Source organism: Habropoda laboriosa, unplaced genomic scaffold (assembly GCF_001263275.1).
Source record: "Habropoda laboriosa isolate 0110345459 unplaced genomic scaffold, ASM126327v1 scaffold204, whole genome shotgun sequence".
NCBI lineage: Eukaryota > Metazoa > Arthropoda > Insecta > Hymenoptera > Apidae > Habropoda > Habropoda laboriosa.
The window spans coordinates 514,281-530,947 of NW_017100385.1; the positions used below are offsets into that span (position 1 = coordinate 514,281).

The 16,667-nt window shown below is 35.8% G+C and overlaps 2 protein-coding genes across 4 annotated transcripts in view; both read right to left on the bottom strand.

The window, feature by feature from the left end:
• Window positions 1–12,339, bottom strand: part of LOC108575080 (fructose-bisphosphate aldolase-like) — a 20,611-nt gene extending 8,272 nt beyond the window's left edge. For 2 of the 3 annotated variants that reach the window (XM_017937795.1, XM_017937793.1), the window contains exon 1: window positions 12,167–12,339. The gene's annotated coding sequence lies outside the window, so the exon portion shown is untranslated. Of the gene's footprint in view, window positions 1–945; window positions 1,574–12,166 lie in introns of those variants that run through there. The other variant, XM_017937794.1, reaches the window with a different exon arrangement.
• An 836-nt stretch (window positions 12,340–13,175) lies between these two features.
• The window catches only part of LOC108575002 (fructose-bisphosphate aldolase-like), a 4,237-nt gene continuing 745 nt past the window's right edge, over window positions 13,176–16,667 (bottom strand). The window contains exons 2-6 of the mRNA XM_017937691.1: window positions 15,712–15,924; window positions 15,158–15,474; window positions 14,216–14,438; window positions 13,815–13,994; window positions 13,176–13,694 (exon numbers count right to left, since the gene is read on the bottom strand). Coding sequence (XP_017793180.1) covers window positions 13,551–13,694; window positions 13,815–13,994; window positions 14,216–14,438; window positions 15,158–15,474; window positions 15,712–15,924 — 1,077 coding nt within the window. The 3' untranslated portion in view covers window positions 13,176–13,550. The remainder of the gene's footprint in view (window positions 13,695–13,814; window positions 13,995–14,215; window positions 14,439–15,157; window positions 15,475–15,711; window positions 15,925–16,667) is intronic.

The window sequence follows — 16,667 nt, forward strand, 5'->3', positions numbered from 1 at the left end:
GGGTATACACAACGACCAACACAGCGGGCACCGCTCCGACTACCTTTGCTTTTCTTTCGAGGCGTCTTCGTCTCGAATGAAAAGCGGCCAGGCCCCTTGTCACCCATAAAGCACCGATGCAATACCCCGTTCTCGAGACACAATAACGCCAATAATGGCTCCCTCTCGTGCTACGCCGCTAGTAATCGTGATAACGATAATGACTTGCTAAATTGATACGGCAACGCTAATGGTGCTGCTCCGTGTCAACGTGCCGGACGCGGATATCGTGGAATCACGAAACGTGTTTGCGGCGACATCATCGTTCAACAATGTACAATTTTTACAACGATACCAGACGTAAAAGCCATGACGAAGACGTCATACGTGAACTTAGTCATCTGATAACTAAAGTATTAAACGTAGACAGATTAGAACCGTATAAGGATGCAATCAATAGTGTCATTCATACGAGAATATGATATTTCCTATCGATACACTGCAAAATAATTGGATAGAGATCTACTTCAAAACAGATAGTATTCAAGTCTCGCGTATTATTGCAAAAAATTTCATTGTTACAATATCGTTAGATATGAAGAATTATTTTAACAAGTACTTTGCCAATTTTTTTTGAAACTTGATAGTTAGGCTATCGAAGAATGATTATACCACCACAGCCTCCACTATTATTCCAACTGTTTATAAATATTAAGCATATTTCATGTGCTGAAGACAATTAATAATAATAATAATAATACTAATACTAATAATAATGATACAGTTGTTCAAATGTAATACATCAGGTTTGCAATGTGTTAAACAACAAGGAGCTACTATCAGATAGACTACGGGGTAAAGTTCATCATCTTGCGTAAGGGTGCAGGGTGGGAGAGGTGGGCTATCTACGAGTATCTCGAAATAACTCTACATTAAAGAGGAACCCTTCTACTATTTCCCTCTTACCTGTCACGTCAAACACAGATCCACTTCAGCTCCAGCTCGAATCGTAAACAAATGTCGTCTGATCTCCTGACTCGCGCATTACGTTCACACGTTGGTACAACGATAATGAATATAATATAATGACGGTAATAATAATAAGGATAATAATAACAATAATAGTACTGATAATAATAATCACGACAATAATACGTTCCCTTTGGTGTTAGTCAGTCCAGCTAAGATATCAGCGTGTTTCTTTTTTTAACCCGGAAACCAATTACCGATACGTAATTCTTCTTCACCGGAAGAAGTTGTTGTTGCACCTCGTAAATACCAACGACAATACCGATACGAGAGAGAATAATAGTATAGATTAAAAGTGACGAAAAAAGGTAAACCGGTATCGTTGGCCGACACAACGTTTCTTCTTCTTCTTCTTCTGTCCTTTCTCGGCTAGAATTCGCGAAACGAGAACTGTTCGCCGTCCCGCCGGGCCCACAGCCGAGGAGGGAGCCCGTTTCACCCTTGTCGACTACATCTTTGCGGCTCAGTCGATGGAGAGTAGCGTGATGTCAGGGCGCGTGTCCCGTACGAGCACGAGACGACGACTGGCTCTTTATCCGGCCAGTTCGCCCCGTCCAAGAGGCGGCAGGGGTACCTGGCTGCAGTGCAGTGTCGTAACTGCAAAACAGAGGGGTAGTTGCTACACTCTCTCTCTTTCTCTCTCTCTCTCTCTACCCCTACTCCCAGCCTCTCTCCATCCTCCTGTCTATACAACCCTCTTTCTTCCACCCGTGTGCTACTGTATTCACCGTCTCGCTCCCCTTTACACCGAACCTCCCTCTACTAGCATTGTCTCGCCCATGCTAAACGTCTGTCTCTGTTACTCCCGACGACATCGCTCCTCTTTCTACCCCTTGACTGAAGTATCTGTCTTTTTCCCGCAGCTACTACAGGCGAGACTGTCCTCGTCTGCTCCACGGCTTGCCGCCCATACAGTACGAAACGAGGGAGTGGGCTAGCCGCAATGCAGCACGCGCAGACGTTCTCGAGGCTACGCCTGTATTATCCCCCTGCGCACCCTGAATCTGTGACCTGAGACATCGGCATCGGGATACGTTCGACCTGGGTAAGAGAGAGCAACCCCGGGGTAGATGGTACTGTATACTCGACGGAAGGACGCCTAGGGTGTATGTAGCGCAAGAGAAAAGAGGGATCAGGAAAATTGGAATTCATGCGTTTTGGGATGTGTCGCGACTGATGAACATGTCGTACATCACCCAGACGGGGAATTACCCACTGTACGTTGTAAAATGGGTACTGTAACATCCTGTGGTCCTCAGTTTTTCTAGCTATACTTTGGGAAAGAGATTTAGTGTAAATATGTTTTGTAGTATAGGGATTTTAATGAAGGTTTGAGGTAATTTCAGCATGAGAATTTTGTTGTGTTTGGATGGTACTCCTTTTTTTTTTTAGTTTAAAGGAAGCGTTTGCTTTTAAACCACGAGGAGTTTTTGAACTGTTAACGGGGTTTATTTCTCGATGAGAAATTCTGTATCACCGGTGTGTAATTAAGAAGCTATTTTATTTTGATTCTGTAGTTTAAAATAAAGGATTCTCGAGTAATAAAAAGTGTGCTTGAATCTAGGTGAGGGTAACTACTTATACAGAAGAAAATGTAACTTTTTGAGTTGAAGAAGTTTTTAATTATGCGACGTTATACGTATACCGAGGCTTAATAAGCGTTGCACGAAACTAGAGGGACAATTTTCTTCAGAATAATTACAGCAATTGAACATGATCGAAAAGTGTTTTAGAGAGGAAGGTGAAGGACAAGAACGGAATCTGTTCTCTTAAAATAATTGTAGCAAAGTTTCGTTAGAAATTAGCGTGTAACTCTCACCAAACAAGGTTCGAATTTCCAAAATTATAAAATTGAAAGTTTACGATAGTAATGATAATTTAATAAAAGAAGCGCTCGTGCATTTTCCAATTTTTCTCGAAACGAAGCACGATTGTCAGTCGTGAAAAAAATGAAAACTAAATACTCTTGAAACCGTTTCGTTATTCGACCGTTTTTCTTCCTAATCCACTTTAGAAATTCATTTTCCATAATAAAACTATAATTACAGCAAGTTTGGAAAGAGGTAGCTTGTTTCTAGCAGCTCGTCGATAAATAATTGACGCGCGGTTCGTTCCGTCACGACCCCCCGTCATTTACAATTTCGAGCAATCTCCGATCGCCGACGCGATTACATAAAACCCGGTGAAAACGAATTCCACGGGATCGATGAGGGATTGATTATCGCAATTTGCGTTAGCCACGATCGAGTTTTCGAACGGACGGCGAACACGCTCTCCTAAAATTGGCCAAGGAAGATCGAGATTTAACCCTTTGAGAAACACTCTGTGGTTAAAGGCTTAATATAACTGATACATAACCTAGCATGACTATTGCAACCAATAGGTATAACAATCATTTGATAATTATCAAATATTTGATGGATATCTGATAGAATATTTTCTACCGAGTAAAATTCAGTGAAATAAATGAAAATTGTCAAAAGCAGATGTTGATGAGATTTCTTTAAACACATGTATAGGGTGTTTCACAATTGTGAATCTATCTAACCTCTAAATAGAGGTTACTAGAAAGCACAGCAAGATAGAAAATATGTTTATTCGACAAAAAGTGCTTAATCACTGCCTTTTTTATCAACCCATAATTCTATTGAGTGTGTATATACGTTCATAATATTCAAAGGTTTAACAAAATCGACCTGAAATTAACTGCATAAATAATCCAAAGGGTTCTGAGATGTACAGGGTGATCCAGGTAATGTGATCACCTTAGACTATTCTGTTCTTAATGTACCGATCGAAACTTTTTTTAGGTCACATAATACAGTTCAAGGAGGCCTTTAAGATAATTGTAGTACATTTTTTATCAGTCCTTTTTTTTTTCGAAGTTTTCAAGGTCACCTTCAATTTTTTTTCGGTGTATAACCGTACAGTCTTTTTTCTTTTAGCTGTGATTTAACGGGCATTGAGACGAATTCAACGAGTAAAATAAAGAAAATTTTGTTTCATCTGAAGGAATAGATACATGATGTGATGTTTCTAATTTTAAGTTTCAAATTTACGTAAATTTACAGTGTGCGTTCAAAATGGTGACCATCAGCTGCAATACACTCACGTAGATGGCAAATAAATAACTGCTTAGTCCTTTCTATGGCATCTGCATTTTTATTTATTGTCAGGATATATTATAGACTGATAAAAAGTGTATTATAGTCATCTTAGAGGTCTCTGTGAACTGTATTGTACGACATAAAGAAAATTTCGATCGGTCCACTAACAACAAAATAATCTAAGGTGATATCACGTTAGCCGGTTCACCCTGTATAAGGAAACGTTTAGGCAGCTCGTTAGGCGAATGAAGGTACCAGCAGCAGAGGCGGTAGGAAACACTGGCAGAAGTTGCAGAGAACTGGTAAAACGGAATCACGTAAAGTTACGTGGATGATATTACAGCTGTTTGCAGAACTCTGCACGAACCAGCTTGGCCACGCTAATATCGTAATTAACGCAAATACTTTTTCCGCAAATGCGGCTTTTAAGGGTGTCAGCCAGTCCTCGTAATTAAGATTGTAAACGGGGGCGTGCTGGGAAATCGCGAATCAGAGGGTCTTCTCTCTATATTGACAGCGGCGAAACTTCAGGTTACTTTTACGAACGATAAAATTATTCATTTATGATAGAATTATTCGTTTAGCTGTAATAAAATTTTCACTGCAACAAAGCATGTAATACGCTTTGAAAAAAGAACAAAGCCCTCTGTGTGCATATTATTTATACGTGAACAAAGAAAATGGCGTCAGTTTAGTAATTCCTATTAGATCACAATCGAATAATGAAAATTAATCAGTTACTTCTTTAATGTATTTTTTGAAATTTAAATTTTATAAATTATATTTTTCCAAATTTTAATCATTGCGGAAATTGTTGAAAAACTTTAACCTCAAAAAAGTAGTATCTGACGATCGTCAAAATTTCTTTTAATACAAGCTTCTCTGTATTACTCTCAACGGTGTAGATTATCGTTTTACGATAAAGGGAAAACTTCGATTTTTTTTTTTCTACGCCGCCAAGGTAACCATAACCTCTTAAATCGGAGAACTTCCTGTTATCGGAATTCCCGATCTGGCGAGCGAAAAGAACGCGAACAATTGGCGTGACAGAACGCTTTCAAGCTTCGTGTACAATTTTTCTCCTTTTTTTCATTCTGTCGTTTCTTCTTTCTTATAAGAGCTTTCTGAACGGTTAACGTGAAAAAAAAAAGAAAAAAGTCGCGGTTTTATTTCAGAAAGCATTTACGGACTCTTGAAGAATGCATGGAAATGAAAGTCACGCTTCGAAAGAAATATGGCGGAAAGGCGTGTAGGTGAAAGCTGTTTGGCCGCGTAAATGATAAAGAAGCCGGCTTCGCCATCGGAGGCTCGGGAGGGAAGGGAAGGCTTGAAAATTTCACCAAGCTGGAAGTGAGCTTTCGGCCCGCAGAATTCAACGCCCAGAAAGCCACGTAAGTAGATCGTACGTCGTTGAAATTTATCGAATTAGGGGATCGTCGTGTTGGGCTTTTCTTTGCAAACCACGCCTTGCATATGGAATAACTATACCACGTATCTTTCTCGGCAATAATGTACAGTCTTGGCCGAAAGTATTAGGCACTTTTATTATCACAATTTACCGCGAAAATGATTTCTTTTCGAAACCTTTCTATTATTTATCATCCTTTGTCCAAAGGAATTTTAAAACAGTTAACAAGGTTTATAGTGAGCCTAAAACAACCTGAGCGATCCATAGTCTACATTTCGTGTTTCTTCCTAAAAAAATCACTTCTCTGTAAATTTTCATAATAAAGGTAATTCTAACAGTTTACGGTGATTTTACTTTTCGTATCGTTACGATGGGAGTATTAATCCTTTCACAGTGAATCGAGTAAATAATTTGATATACCGAATCGGTTACTCGAGTTATTAGATACGAGAAATCTATCAGAAAGGAACATCTATTTAAGAAACTACGACAAATAAGAGCAGAACGTGTTAAGCAGCCAGATATTGGCACATATTATGCAATCGTCGAATTCAAATATGATGCTCGTGTATTTATACTGCTTCTTCGAGCAATGGTAATGAAAATAATAATCCCGATATATTATTAAAACAAACTGCACGTGGAGAAAACGTTAATAAAATTCAACGTAACTGAACAATTATGCTTAATTACCTCGCTGAATTTCTACTTTCAGATAAAATTTCAACGTGCACGTAATAACGACGACGAATTTGCAAATTTATCTCTCGCTCCTTCGAGTTTGCTCTTCGCATAAATTTCAATTCAACACGCTTTTACGTATTTCTATGCATCGTGTTTCGTAGCGCGGATGTAGCACGTTTGTAATCTTCCGTGCGATTTCCCTTAAATTTAAAATAACTATCGTGAATTACTATTATTATTGTTAATATCATTTTGACATTTACCGTTGGATATGAATAGGTAACGAACAGTCGAAATATTTTGAAAGCATGTGACAGCGACGCAATTCATTCTTAAAATGCATTCTGTTACCTCACACTTGGCATAAGCGGGCAAATTGAAACTATTAAATGATTGTTCTCGAAGTTTCCATGGCTTATAAATGGATCGCAATTTTTATTTATTTTATTTTCTCTTTAGTATATACTATAAAAAAAAAAAAAAATAAAAAAGAAAGAAAAAAGTGTCGGTGAATTAGAACACACAGTTGTTTGATAGATTTCTTTTGGAAAAATACTGAATTAAAATATTTACGAAATTTTTAGACATTTTTCTGAATTATATTTTATAATGTATTTGATAATAATTTTATCGAGGATTTTGATGGACACAGAAAATAACGTGTGAATTGAATTAAAGCTGAAAAATGAATTCACGATTTTTAAACGTGGGCTTGTAAAATTATTGGTTGAGCAACCGCGGCGCGAGATAGCTTATGCTTGTCACGCGGTAAATTACAAAACGAGTGGAAGCAGTCGTAATAAAATTAAGGAGTCTTTCTTTCTATATTTTATCAAATCACTGACTGGCAAATTATATTTTCCATCGGAATTCTTTTAAAGGCACGATTTCCAATTAAATTCAAATTTACTCAGAATATTACAAAATTTAATTTGAAATTTTATGCTTAAAACTAGAAACATTGTATTTTATATAAGAGTACAATTTTTTGGAAGAGTTAGAATTAACTGCTAAAAGCACAATAACTGCACGTGTCGGAAGAAATAAGAGAAACCTAACCTCAAATACAAATTATTTATCATTTTAGGTAGTATTTGTTTTTACCAGACGCAACGTGCGACTATCGGCTAATATAAATTCCGCACGTCGTGCCTAACACCGAAATAAACGCGATACAATAGTGCTTCGACAATTTTATTGCATCCCACCATAGAACGCGATATTAAAATTCTTCCACGTTTCGCCGAGTGGAATTCGCCGCGAAACCGCCATCGGTGTTTTCGATAGTTTCACGTAATCGTAGCTTTACGATAACGTAATTTTCTCAATCACATGTAAATATTATATTCCAGTGTTATCGCGGCGTAGCGATAAAGCTGTTTACGAAGGAAAATTGTGAATCTGTCGGAAACATGCAATTTCGTTTCTCGATGAAACGTGCACCTCACATACGGCTATTACGTTATCAATTGTGATTCATTGACCTGTATCTTGGCGTCTAAGCCAATTTGGCTATCTTGTAACCAACCCGCCTACAATGGAGTCTCGATTTCATTAAAACAAATATACATATCCCCTTAACGCTTCGCAGATTTATAAATCTGGTGATATAACCTAGTAGCACTTGTCGGTGCATTCTTGCATCGAATATAAATTTGACGAGATCGATAAGTTGGTTAATTAGCTTTGTTCGATTACGCGTAGAATGTTTCACCAGAAATAGAATATCTAATTATCCCCCTTAGTAGGTAAAGGTAAAGGTAAAAGTACTCGACTTTATGGAACTTCGTTTCACAAAGCTGGCGAGTGTTTTGTTTGGAAAGCATCTTTCTTGAGATTAATTGGCCTAATCGATCCGTGTATTCTTTTCCGTGTAAGTTTAAAAGCGGTTTTCAAAGCAAATTTAATTATCTAAATGTATACTTTAAACAGGTATTTTATTGAACGTTTTGTCTTATAGTGCATTTTCTTTTTACGACACCTAACCTAGCAGCATCACCTTACCAACAGCTGTTTTTGAAACATCTAAATTTCTTTATTATGCAAAAACTTATATCTCACTTGTTTTTTAAGGTTTTACTTCGTTGCATAATATTAATTTTTATGTAGATTAACATGCATAAAGTAGTAAATATGCAAAGGTATGGTAAAAGGAGACTTTCCTCTCAGCGGAAAATTTAAGATGACAATAACTGTAGTAGTAATAATGAACTATGTACCCAATAGCTTAGCGATCGTAGGTACATATCCGCGAAAATACTTGTAACCGTTCTCATGTGTCGGTCAATACAAGAAAACAGTTCCCTATCGCATGATCTATACGCGCAGCCGCGCATTTCAAGTACTATATTACCCAAAATTTTCCGATAAAGCTGCACCTCTCAAATGAATCTAGATAAAATAAATATTTATCGAATTGTGCAAAAAAAATTCGCAATCAATATAGAATTTAATAAATTACCGACTCTAGCTATAGCTTCTCTCAGAAATAATTTATTATTCAAAAGAATTTCCAAGTAAAAAATGTTAATTTTCCACATATAATATTACTTATTCGTATTTCATATTTTATAATTACCTTTCGCGTCATAAAGGCGCGATATTGAAAATGTGCCAATCGTAAGAAAAAAATTCCACTTCCAATATCTCTAACGTCCCTTATCTCTAACGTCCCTTCTTCTCAGCATACATAATCAAAACAATCATAATGCTTTCTGCATAATACCATAAAGATAAAAAACGAACGATTCTAAAGAACTTTCAACATTAATCCACACATTAGGAAGATTCGAAACTTTTCTGCAGTTTTACAAGAAATTTATGCGACTAGCGAGTGCTCTAATCCCGGCCACTAAAAAAGTCATCTGCGTAACAACTCTAACTTGTCGGCCGGCGGTCAATAACGTCAGAATAATATTTCTGCGGTTAATCGGTAACGGATAAGTGAGCGCGCCTGCGCGTCTACTCTGACCCGTGGCATTCAAACGAGGTGAACGTCATAACACAGTGCGCACCTGCCGGTGACTTTTGGCGTTGAACCTGCGATCCACCTACTGCGCAATGCAGTCAGTAAGGTGCGTTCTTATTGCGTTGTTGGACTCCCCGACAATGAAGTGAACCACAGAACGAGAGGCAGAAGGGAAACTATCATGAAATCAACATCCCGATTCGTTATGAAGTTTAATTGATACGTGACGTCAAAGTGCGTGGGAACGCATTGATCGAAAACGTTAATGACACGTGATACTGACCAGTGACGTGCGGTATACGGTAATCTCGTGTCACGTAATTTTCACACTCCATCAATGTGTGATATTCAAGTCGAGAATCACGTGTTAGTTATTATATTTTGAAAATGTGGTTGAAAATGAGATTTAAAATTTAAAGAAATACATTTTGACATAGTAGGGATTATTATTTCGGCAAGAATGCAATGCAATGAATAATGTGTTAGATGTAGATTTGTTATTGCAAAAATGGTGTAGATAAGTGTAGATATAACCTGACATTCTTGAATTTTTTCCTCGGGAATATTCAATATAGTTGTGTATTAAAGGATTATCGTATATCAGTGACTGCATGACTACGTGAATTTTATTGGGGGATTTGTTTACTATCTTCCTATTTTTTCGTTTTATTTTTATTCAGTATTGATATCTGCATTAATTTCATGATCAAAATTTTAAATTTATAAATTTACAGTGAAAGATAAAGTATTAATTCAGGAATAGTGTAAGAGTTCGACAAAAGCTCGTGTGAAATAATGTGTCGTATGATCAGGATAAAGCAATAACAATTGTAAATGTTAATATTGCACTCAGTATATTTCACATGCATTGTGAAAAATCGTAAATTACAAATTGTTAGTACAATGATTGTTATACATGTGTAATGACTTATGTAATTTTTAATACTATACAATACTTTTATAAAAACAATAAAATCTAAAGATTTAATAAACTAGATCATTTCGACGAAGTGGTTTATATTATAATAATTATTAACGACGCCTTTCGTAGTGAGTAATAAGTAGAACTTGGTACTAATACTCTACAATTTCTAATATAAGTATTTCCCACGAATCCGTGTGAAAGCTACAAGTTATTGGAAGGGGTGAAAGTTGTTTAACCGCTAGTCACAGTATTCACATCATACTAACCTACATTTACCAAATACGACTTTCAATCGATAATCACGCGAAACTAGAAAGAAAATCCAAGAAATTTAGAAAACCAATAAACAAACTTAAAATAAAATTTTTTTATACAACAATTTAACTCTATATATCATAACATAAAAAGGACAATTATGCAATATCTCAAATAACCTGTTAGTAAATTCAAATGCGTAAATTAGTTTGAGTTACGAAGAGAAGTCTACACGGGAGGGCGCCAAAAGCGAATGTAAAACTAGTAGTCAAAACTGGTGATTTGCCAAAGCTTTATTCGCATTTATGAGACGAAAGAATGTGTTGTGAAACGTCCATGAAGAAGCTGACATGCGTGAACCCGGCTGCATTCGTGTGCGTGGATGGCAGATGCATCTCGATTCGGTGTTCACGTGTGCACAATCTCTAATTTTTCACACGCAACAATGGTGCATATCAAAATGATCCTAAACACGTATACACGGTCACGTAGCGCATAGTATAGTTCATGCCCCTGATTGCATAAGTTTTCATCATAATTGAACCATACCTGTAAACAACTGATCTAATTTCATCTAACCTACGGCATCATTGATCGCAATATCGATTATATTCAATGAAACGATGAAATTAGGTTTTCATTTGGGAGATTCATAAAAATAGATATCAGAATAGATAAAGCAGCGATGAAAAATTAGACACATTTAGAGAGCGACACGTGTGCTGGTCCGTTCTTTTTATACAATATGTTATTTGCGTGAACTTAGAACCATGTGAAATTATTATACATATGATGAATAATACATATGTTTACTGTGTATGTTTAATGTAGGTATAGTCATAAACGTAATTACGATTAGAATTTTGACTTGAAGAAATAAAATTACTTTTGCATAATTTGCAACGAACTTTCTAATTCTAATTTTGCTTTTTGTATTCACATGGTAATAGTTGGGTATATACAAACATTTCTGCTGTTATGACAGATGCACGTTATCGGTTATAGGTTATACTGATAATTCGATGTGAAGAAACTTATGAACTGATAGTTAAATGTTTAGATAAAATTATTTGTAAATAACACTGCGTGTAGAATATTTCCATACATAACTTCACCATTTCTAATATTTTAATTCTTCAAATACATATATATATTTTTTAATGTTATACGCCAGAGGGTATTTCTTTCGAGTCACGTGTCAACGAATCACGTGACAAAATTATCAGACAAAAATACTTTTGTCCGGTATTCATTCAGACGTAATCATGATTCTTGTCAGTAATATTACTTTTTTTTTCAAGCTATACATTATTTCTCAAAGCACTAAAGAAAAATAATTACCTTACATTATACAGTCAAAATTTTATTACTTTAAAAACAAGTTAAATATAAGTATGAGTAGGTTCCATTTAAACGTTATATATGTAACGGTCGTTAAGTCGTCATAAATCTCAATACGTCTAAAACTTACAAAACACGATACCTATATACATGTGTTACATGAACTTGACCTGCACGTTTATACGATATCGTGTATACGAGATGAAAATATGGAATATATTAGAAATTTGAATACGTAACATATTACAAAACATTGTCATTGCAGATCTATATTATTTCAAGATACAAAGAGCTTGACTGGGTGTCGACCAAATGTCGGTCAAGGTCGAATCTCATTGTAAGTCCAATACCCGTTTTCCATCTATTTTCCGACACGGGACAATCGATGGGATTCATGGAAAACCCATGGCACTTTTCGTTGCGATTTCCAGCGTATTATTCATTCAAGAACACGCACAAACATAGCTTACCTTATATCGATGAGATGATTCCTGATTCGAAACACGTATCTATGCACGTCTTACTCTTCGCTGGTTGGAAAGCAACTGAGGCGAGTCTAGGGTATTCGTTGGTTTCAAAGTCTGCACCAGAATGATACTGGCGCAGGCGCACTCTCATTGCTCGCAGAGGTTCCCAACTATGACACGGTGACCGTTGCTATGATTAAAATGGCTTAGGTACGTAAATATAGCATTAAGCACCACGGATGTTTCAGTGATAAAAATATATTTTTTCAGGTTTGAAAATAGATTGGTTCTCATGTTATATTCAAAAGGAACTATGTTTGTATTAATTCGTATTTCATACGTCAAAAGGATTCTTTCGGGTTTTTTTTTTGGCAAAGTTTAATATACAAAATATTTGGAATGATAGTTATTCATTTAAATATATAGCTGAAGCGAAAAATAATACATAATAAATTTAAAATTGTAAAAGAACTTATTACACCTTAATGTTTTCCTTCAAGAGTTTTGATAAATTGTAAGAAAATATGAAAAAGTACAAAATTAAAACTCCATATATACATATATACAACGCAGTATATATAAATGTATATTTTTTTAAAACGAAATAAAATAACACGTTTTCATATGTTTATATATTGATTTTTTTCACAGTTTAATTATATGATCATTAAAATAATAATTCAAAAATAAATTCATCACGTCAAGTTAAATAATTGTTCCATAGTTACGACACTGTTGGGTATATGTACATGCGATGGTCAGGTTTATAGAGCCGAGAAGAATAAGGAGATGTGGTGGGGATCCATGGGAATTACGACATATCGACCACCGCCAGCTGAGCAAAATTTCCGAACGTACACGTCTCATCTCGCACGTATTCGTCGTGAAAGCCCCCGAATGAGGATCCCTGCTGTAGAGGTTAGTCAAGGGCACCTTGCGTGACATTCGCCGAATTTACTGACGATTACTTTTCTCTGTAAAGGTTAACGTTTCCATGTGCACATGACGAAACGTGCATACTGTTTTTCGCTGAAAACGTTTCTTTCTTATACATGATACGTTCATCGATAACTTGTGCTGCTCTTCTTAAATGTCATCTAATGATTACTTCCTCGTGATCGTACATTTGAAGTGTTCGAAAGAAGTGAATGACAAGTAATTAGAAGTATACTTGAAGTTTGTATGATGTAATTTACAATGTAACCTTAACGAAGTATTTTAAGGTTCGTTTATATTGTTGGTAACTATAGTTTGAGTAATCTCTGTCGGTATTTGTGCATTGGTGGATAGTTTTAACGACAGACAATTGGAAGTAATTGGAATTTATATGACATGATTTGAAGCGGAATCTTAGAGGAGAATTTTAGGGCTCGTTTATATAGTTCGATTAGCTTTTCCTTGTGCATACGCCACCTTCGGGTTCTATTATTCCTAATGCAGCCTCAGAGCAAAGTTTTGCTTTTTCCAGAAGCACTGCTTGAGCCTTTGGTACGTTGTCTGGGCATCCTTTCCAAGTTTTCATCGCTGTATTCTTGGAAAATTAAACGAATCATCGGAGAAATTTTTATACAGTCTTTATAGTATAGCCGAGGTTTGAAATGATGAAAAAGTTTAATATAATTTTTTTACAGATGAAAATAAATCGCAGTACTTGTAAAGCTCGTCCATAGCAGAAACTCAGAGTCCATGGTTTCTTCCCCTCGTATGTGTTAATTGCGTTCAAGTTTAAGACAGCATCTTTGTCCGATTGTCCGCCGCTCAGAAATAATACTGCTGGCACTGCTGGTGGCACTGTCCTGTGCAGTGCTGTTAACGTGTGTTCCGCAATGATCTATGAACAATTTTTCATTAATATTTTTTTTTTCTAATCTTAAAAATATTTAAATCTAAAATTATTCTAAATCTTAAATAAACTTTTTTTTTATTCCTGCATCATGTCGAATGAAATTCACCAATCCGTAATAAATTTTTATAAATTGCCTCATAATTAGAAATGACTAATATTAAAAAATTAAATTTAAAGAATATTTCAAAAAGAGAAAATGATTGCACCTGCGGCGTGCAATTAGTTGAAGATTGTACTCCTGGCAAGACCATCGCTGGTTTCAAAATTGCACCTTCGAGATAAACGCGATGTTCGTGCAAAGTACGAAATAAAACAGAATACACTTCTTCGTGGACTTCTAACGCTCTATTTATTCCATAATCTCCAGTGTTCAGTATTTCTGGTTCTATGATGGGTACCATTCGCGCACTCTGACATATAGTGGCATATCTAAAACAAAATAGCTCATTCAAACATGTTCGTTAAAAAGATTTGCAATGTTTGTGATTAAATTGGCAACAAGAAGTTATCGTATCGTTCACGAGGTCAATAATCATTTGTTTACAAAATAAGTGAAAAATTGCATACAGTTGACGTAAACATGTCGATTAGAATGTATGTATATCGCGATTGATAATTTCGAATCATCGAAAAGTTACCTCCACTGATCGTTGGGTCAGTGGGATGATGCAATTTCATACTTCTTTCTTTCTATGACGTCACAAAGTAAGGAAATTCTTCAGCGCTTAAGTGGTCACGTAGACTCACTTTTAATAGTCTGTTACTATCCTTGCTTTATGACTAGTTGTTTAACGATTGTAACTTACGTTGAAACAAATGCACAAAATGAAAAATATAATTAAATGTTTTATGGAACATAGATCGTTGCATATTCTAATGTCTTTATCGCAGAACAAGATTGAAAATTCCAACATACGAGAATTAGAGAATTACTAAAATATAATTATTCTAAATTTTTTCCCCTCGTTCTAAAATTTTCCAAAATTCCAATTTACATCTTTGTAATTCAACTCATTCCTTCATTCTAGAAGCACAATGTCCACCTTGAAAGTTTTCGAAAAAAAAAGATGTACGTCCTTGTAATTTGATTCGTTGTGTATCATTTTCAAAGGAATACCGTAAGTCTAACGCGTTCATGAAAATCGAACCTTGCAAGGACGTTCGCATTCGCAACCATGGCCAATTGACTCGGCGTACTCTCCGAAATTGTGTAGGTGCATCTCCATTTGGTGAAATGACATCCATCGCGTTTATATTGAATGCATCTCTCCTGCAGATTGTCCAGGCCCTCCGTGGTGTTCTCGTTCTTCGCGCCAAATATCGGGAACAGGCCTTTGTCGACCTTAATGCCGGGTATGACATTCCTCTGACGTAGCAGCTCGGTCAACTCAACGCCATCCGTGCTTTTTTGATAAACTGTCTCGTGATGCAGAATAACACCGCTTATGTATTGTGAAAATCGGCACTGCGACGAAAAAACGCAAACGTGGGTGGATCAGGTTTCCCGAGTTGCAACTCGATCACATGAATTTTGATAACGATCAGGGTGATTAATGATAAGTGATTTTTGGGAGATAGTGGAATTGTTTTCTTCTTAGGTATTATTCTTCTTCTTATTATTATTATTCCCTGATTCACGATATATATATATATCTTTTGAGTATCTAAGATAAGCAAAAATCGCTAACTACAGTCTATTGACCTTATCAGCAGTGAATAACATTTCTCGATAATCGCGTCGATTAGTTTCGTTGTTTTCCACGCAAAGCTCGTCGAATCGCTCTTCCAGAGACGACGGAGACTCGTCACAGGCTAGTAAACCTTTTCCAGGCACTGTGAGGGCTTCCACAATTTTTCGTAGTTCTTGACAGAGAGCTGGATCCAATTCCGAGTATTTGGTAATAGGTGTTGATATCTTCAATGAGAAATATTTTAGGAATATGAAGTTTAATAGATTAATAATGATTGAATACGATGGAATGAATGAACTCTTAAAATTAAGCTTCGTGTAATATCTAGAATTAAAATTCCCATGCATTTGTTCGATAAAAAGTAACATTAAAGATGTTAACGAAATAATTTTATTTATGTAATATTAGCGAGTAAACAGTGCAATATGTATGTTACAATTTCGAGGGTATGAGTAAAATTGAAAAGGTCAACAACCGCGTTGGCACTCGGACGAGTTATATTTAATTTCGTACAGCCATCATTCAGCCTTCTGATCTTATAATTCCAAGGAGAACGGTGCTTGTTTAACGTGATTCATGTACTTTCTAACTGTAATTATCGTTATCAGACGTTGATATAAAAGCAGCAAAGTCCAAAGATGATACTAAATATTGTATCGAAATTACACTTTCCGACCATTCATTTCTTTTTAAGCCTAGATAATCTAGTGCTATTGGACAGTTTATGGACGTGTTTGTAATAAACAACTCGCATATCTATACTGACTATTCGTTCTTTTCGCGAATAATCAACAATGTTATATTGCATGTTTCAAATGAAAATATATGGATGATATCAATGAGAAAAATGATAAAAAGATTGTGTGCTTGTTAAACGCTATTAATTTCAAATAGTGTATTTAGCGTTAAGGATTTCTATTAATCCATAACTAGTTTGACATATTATGAAATATATATAACATTATTT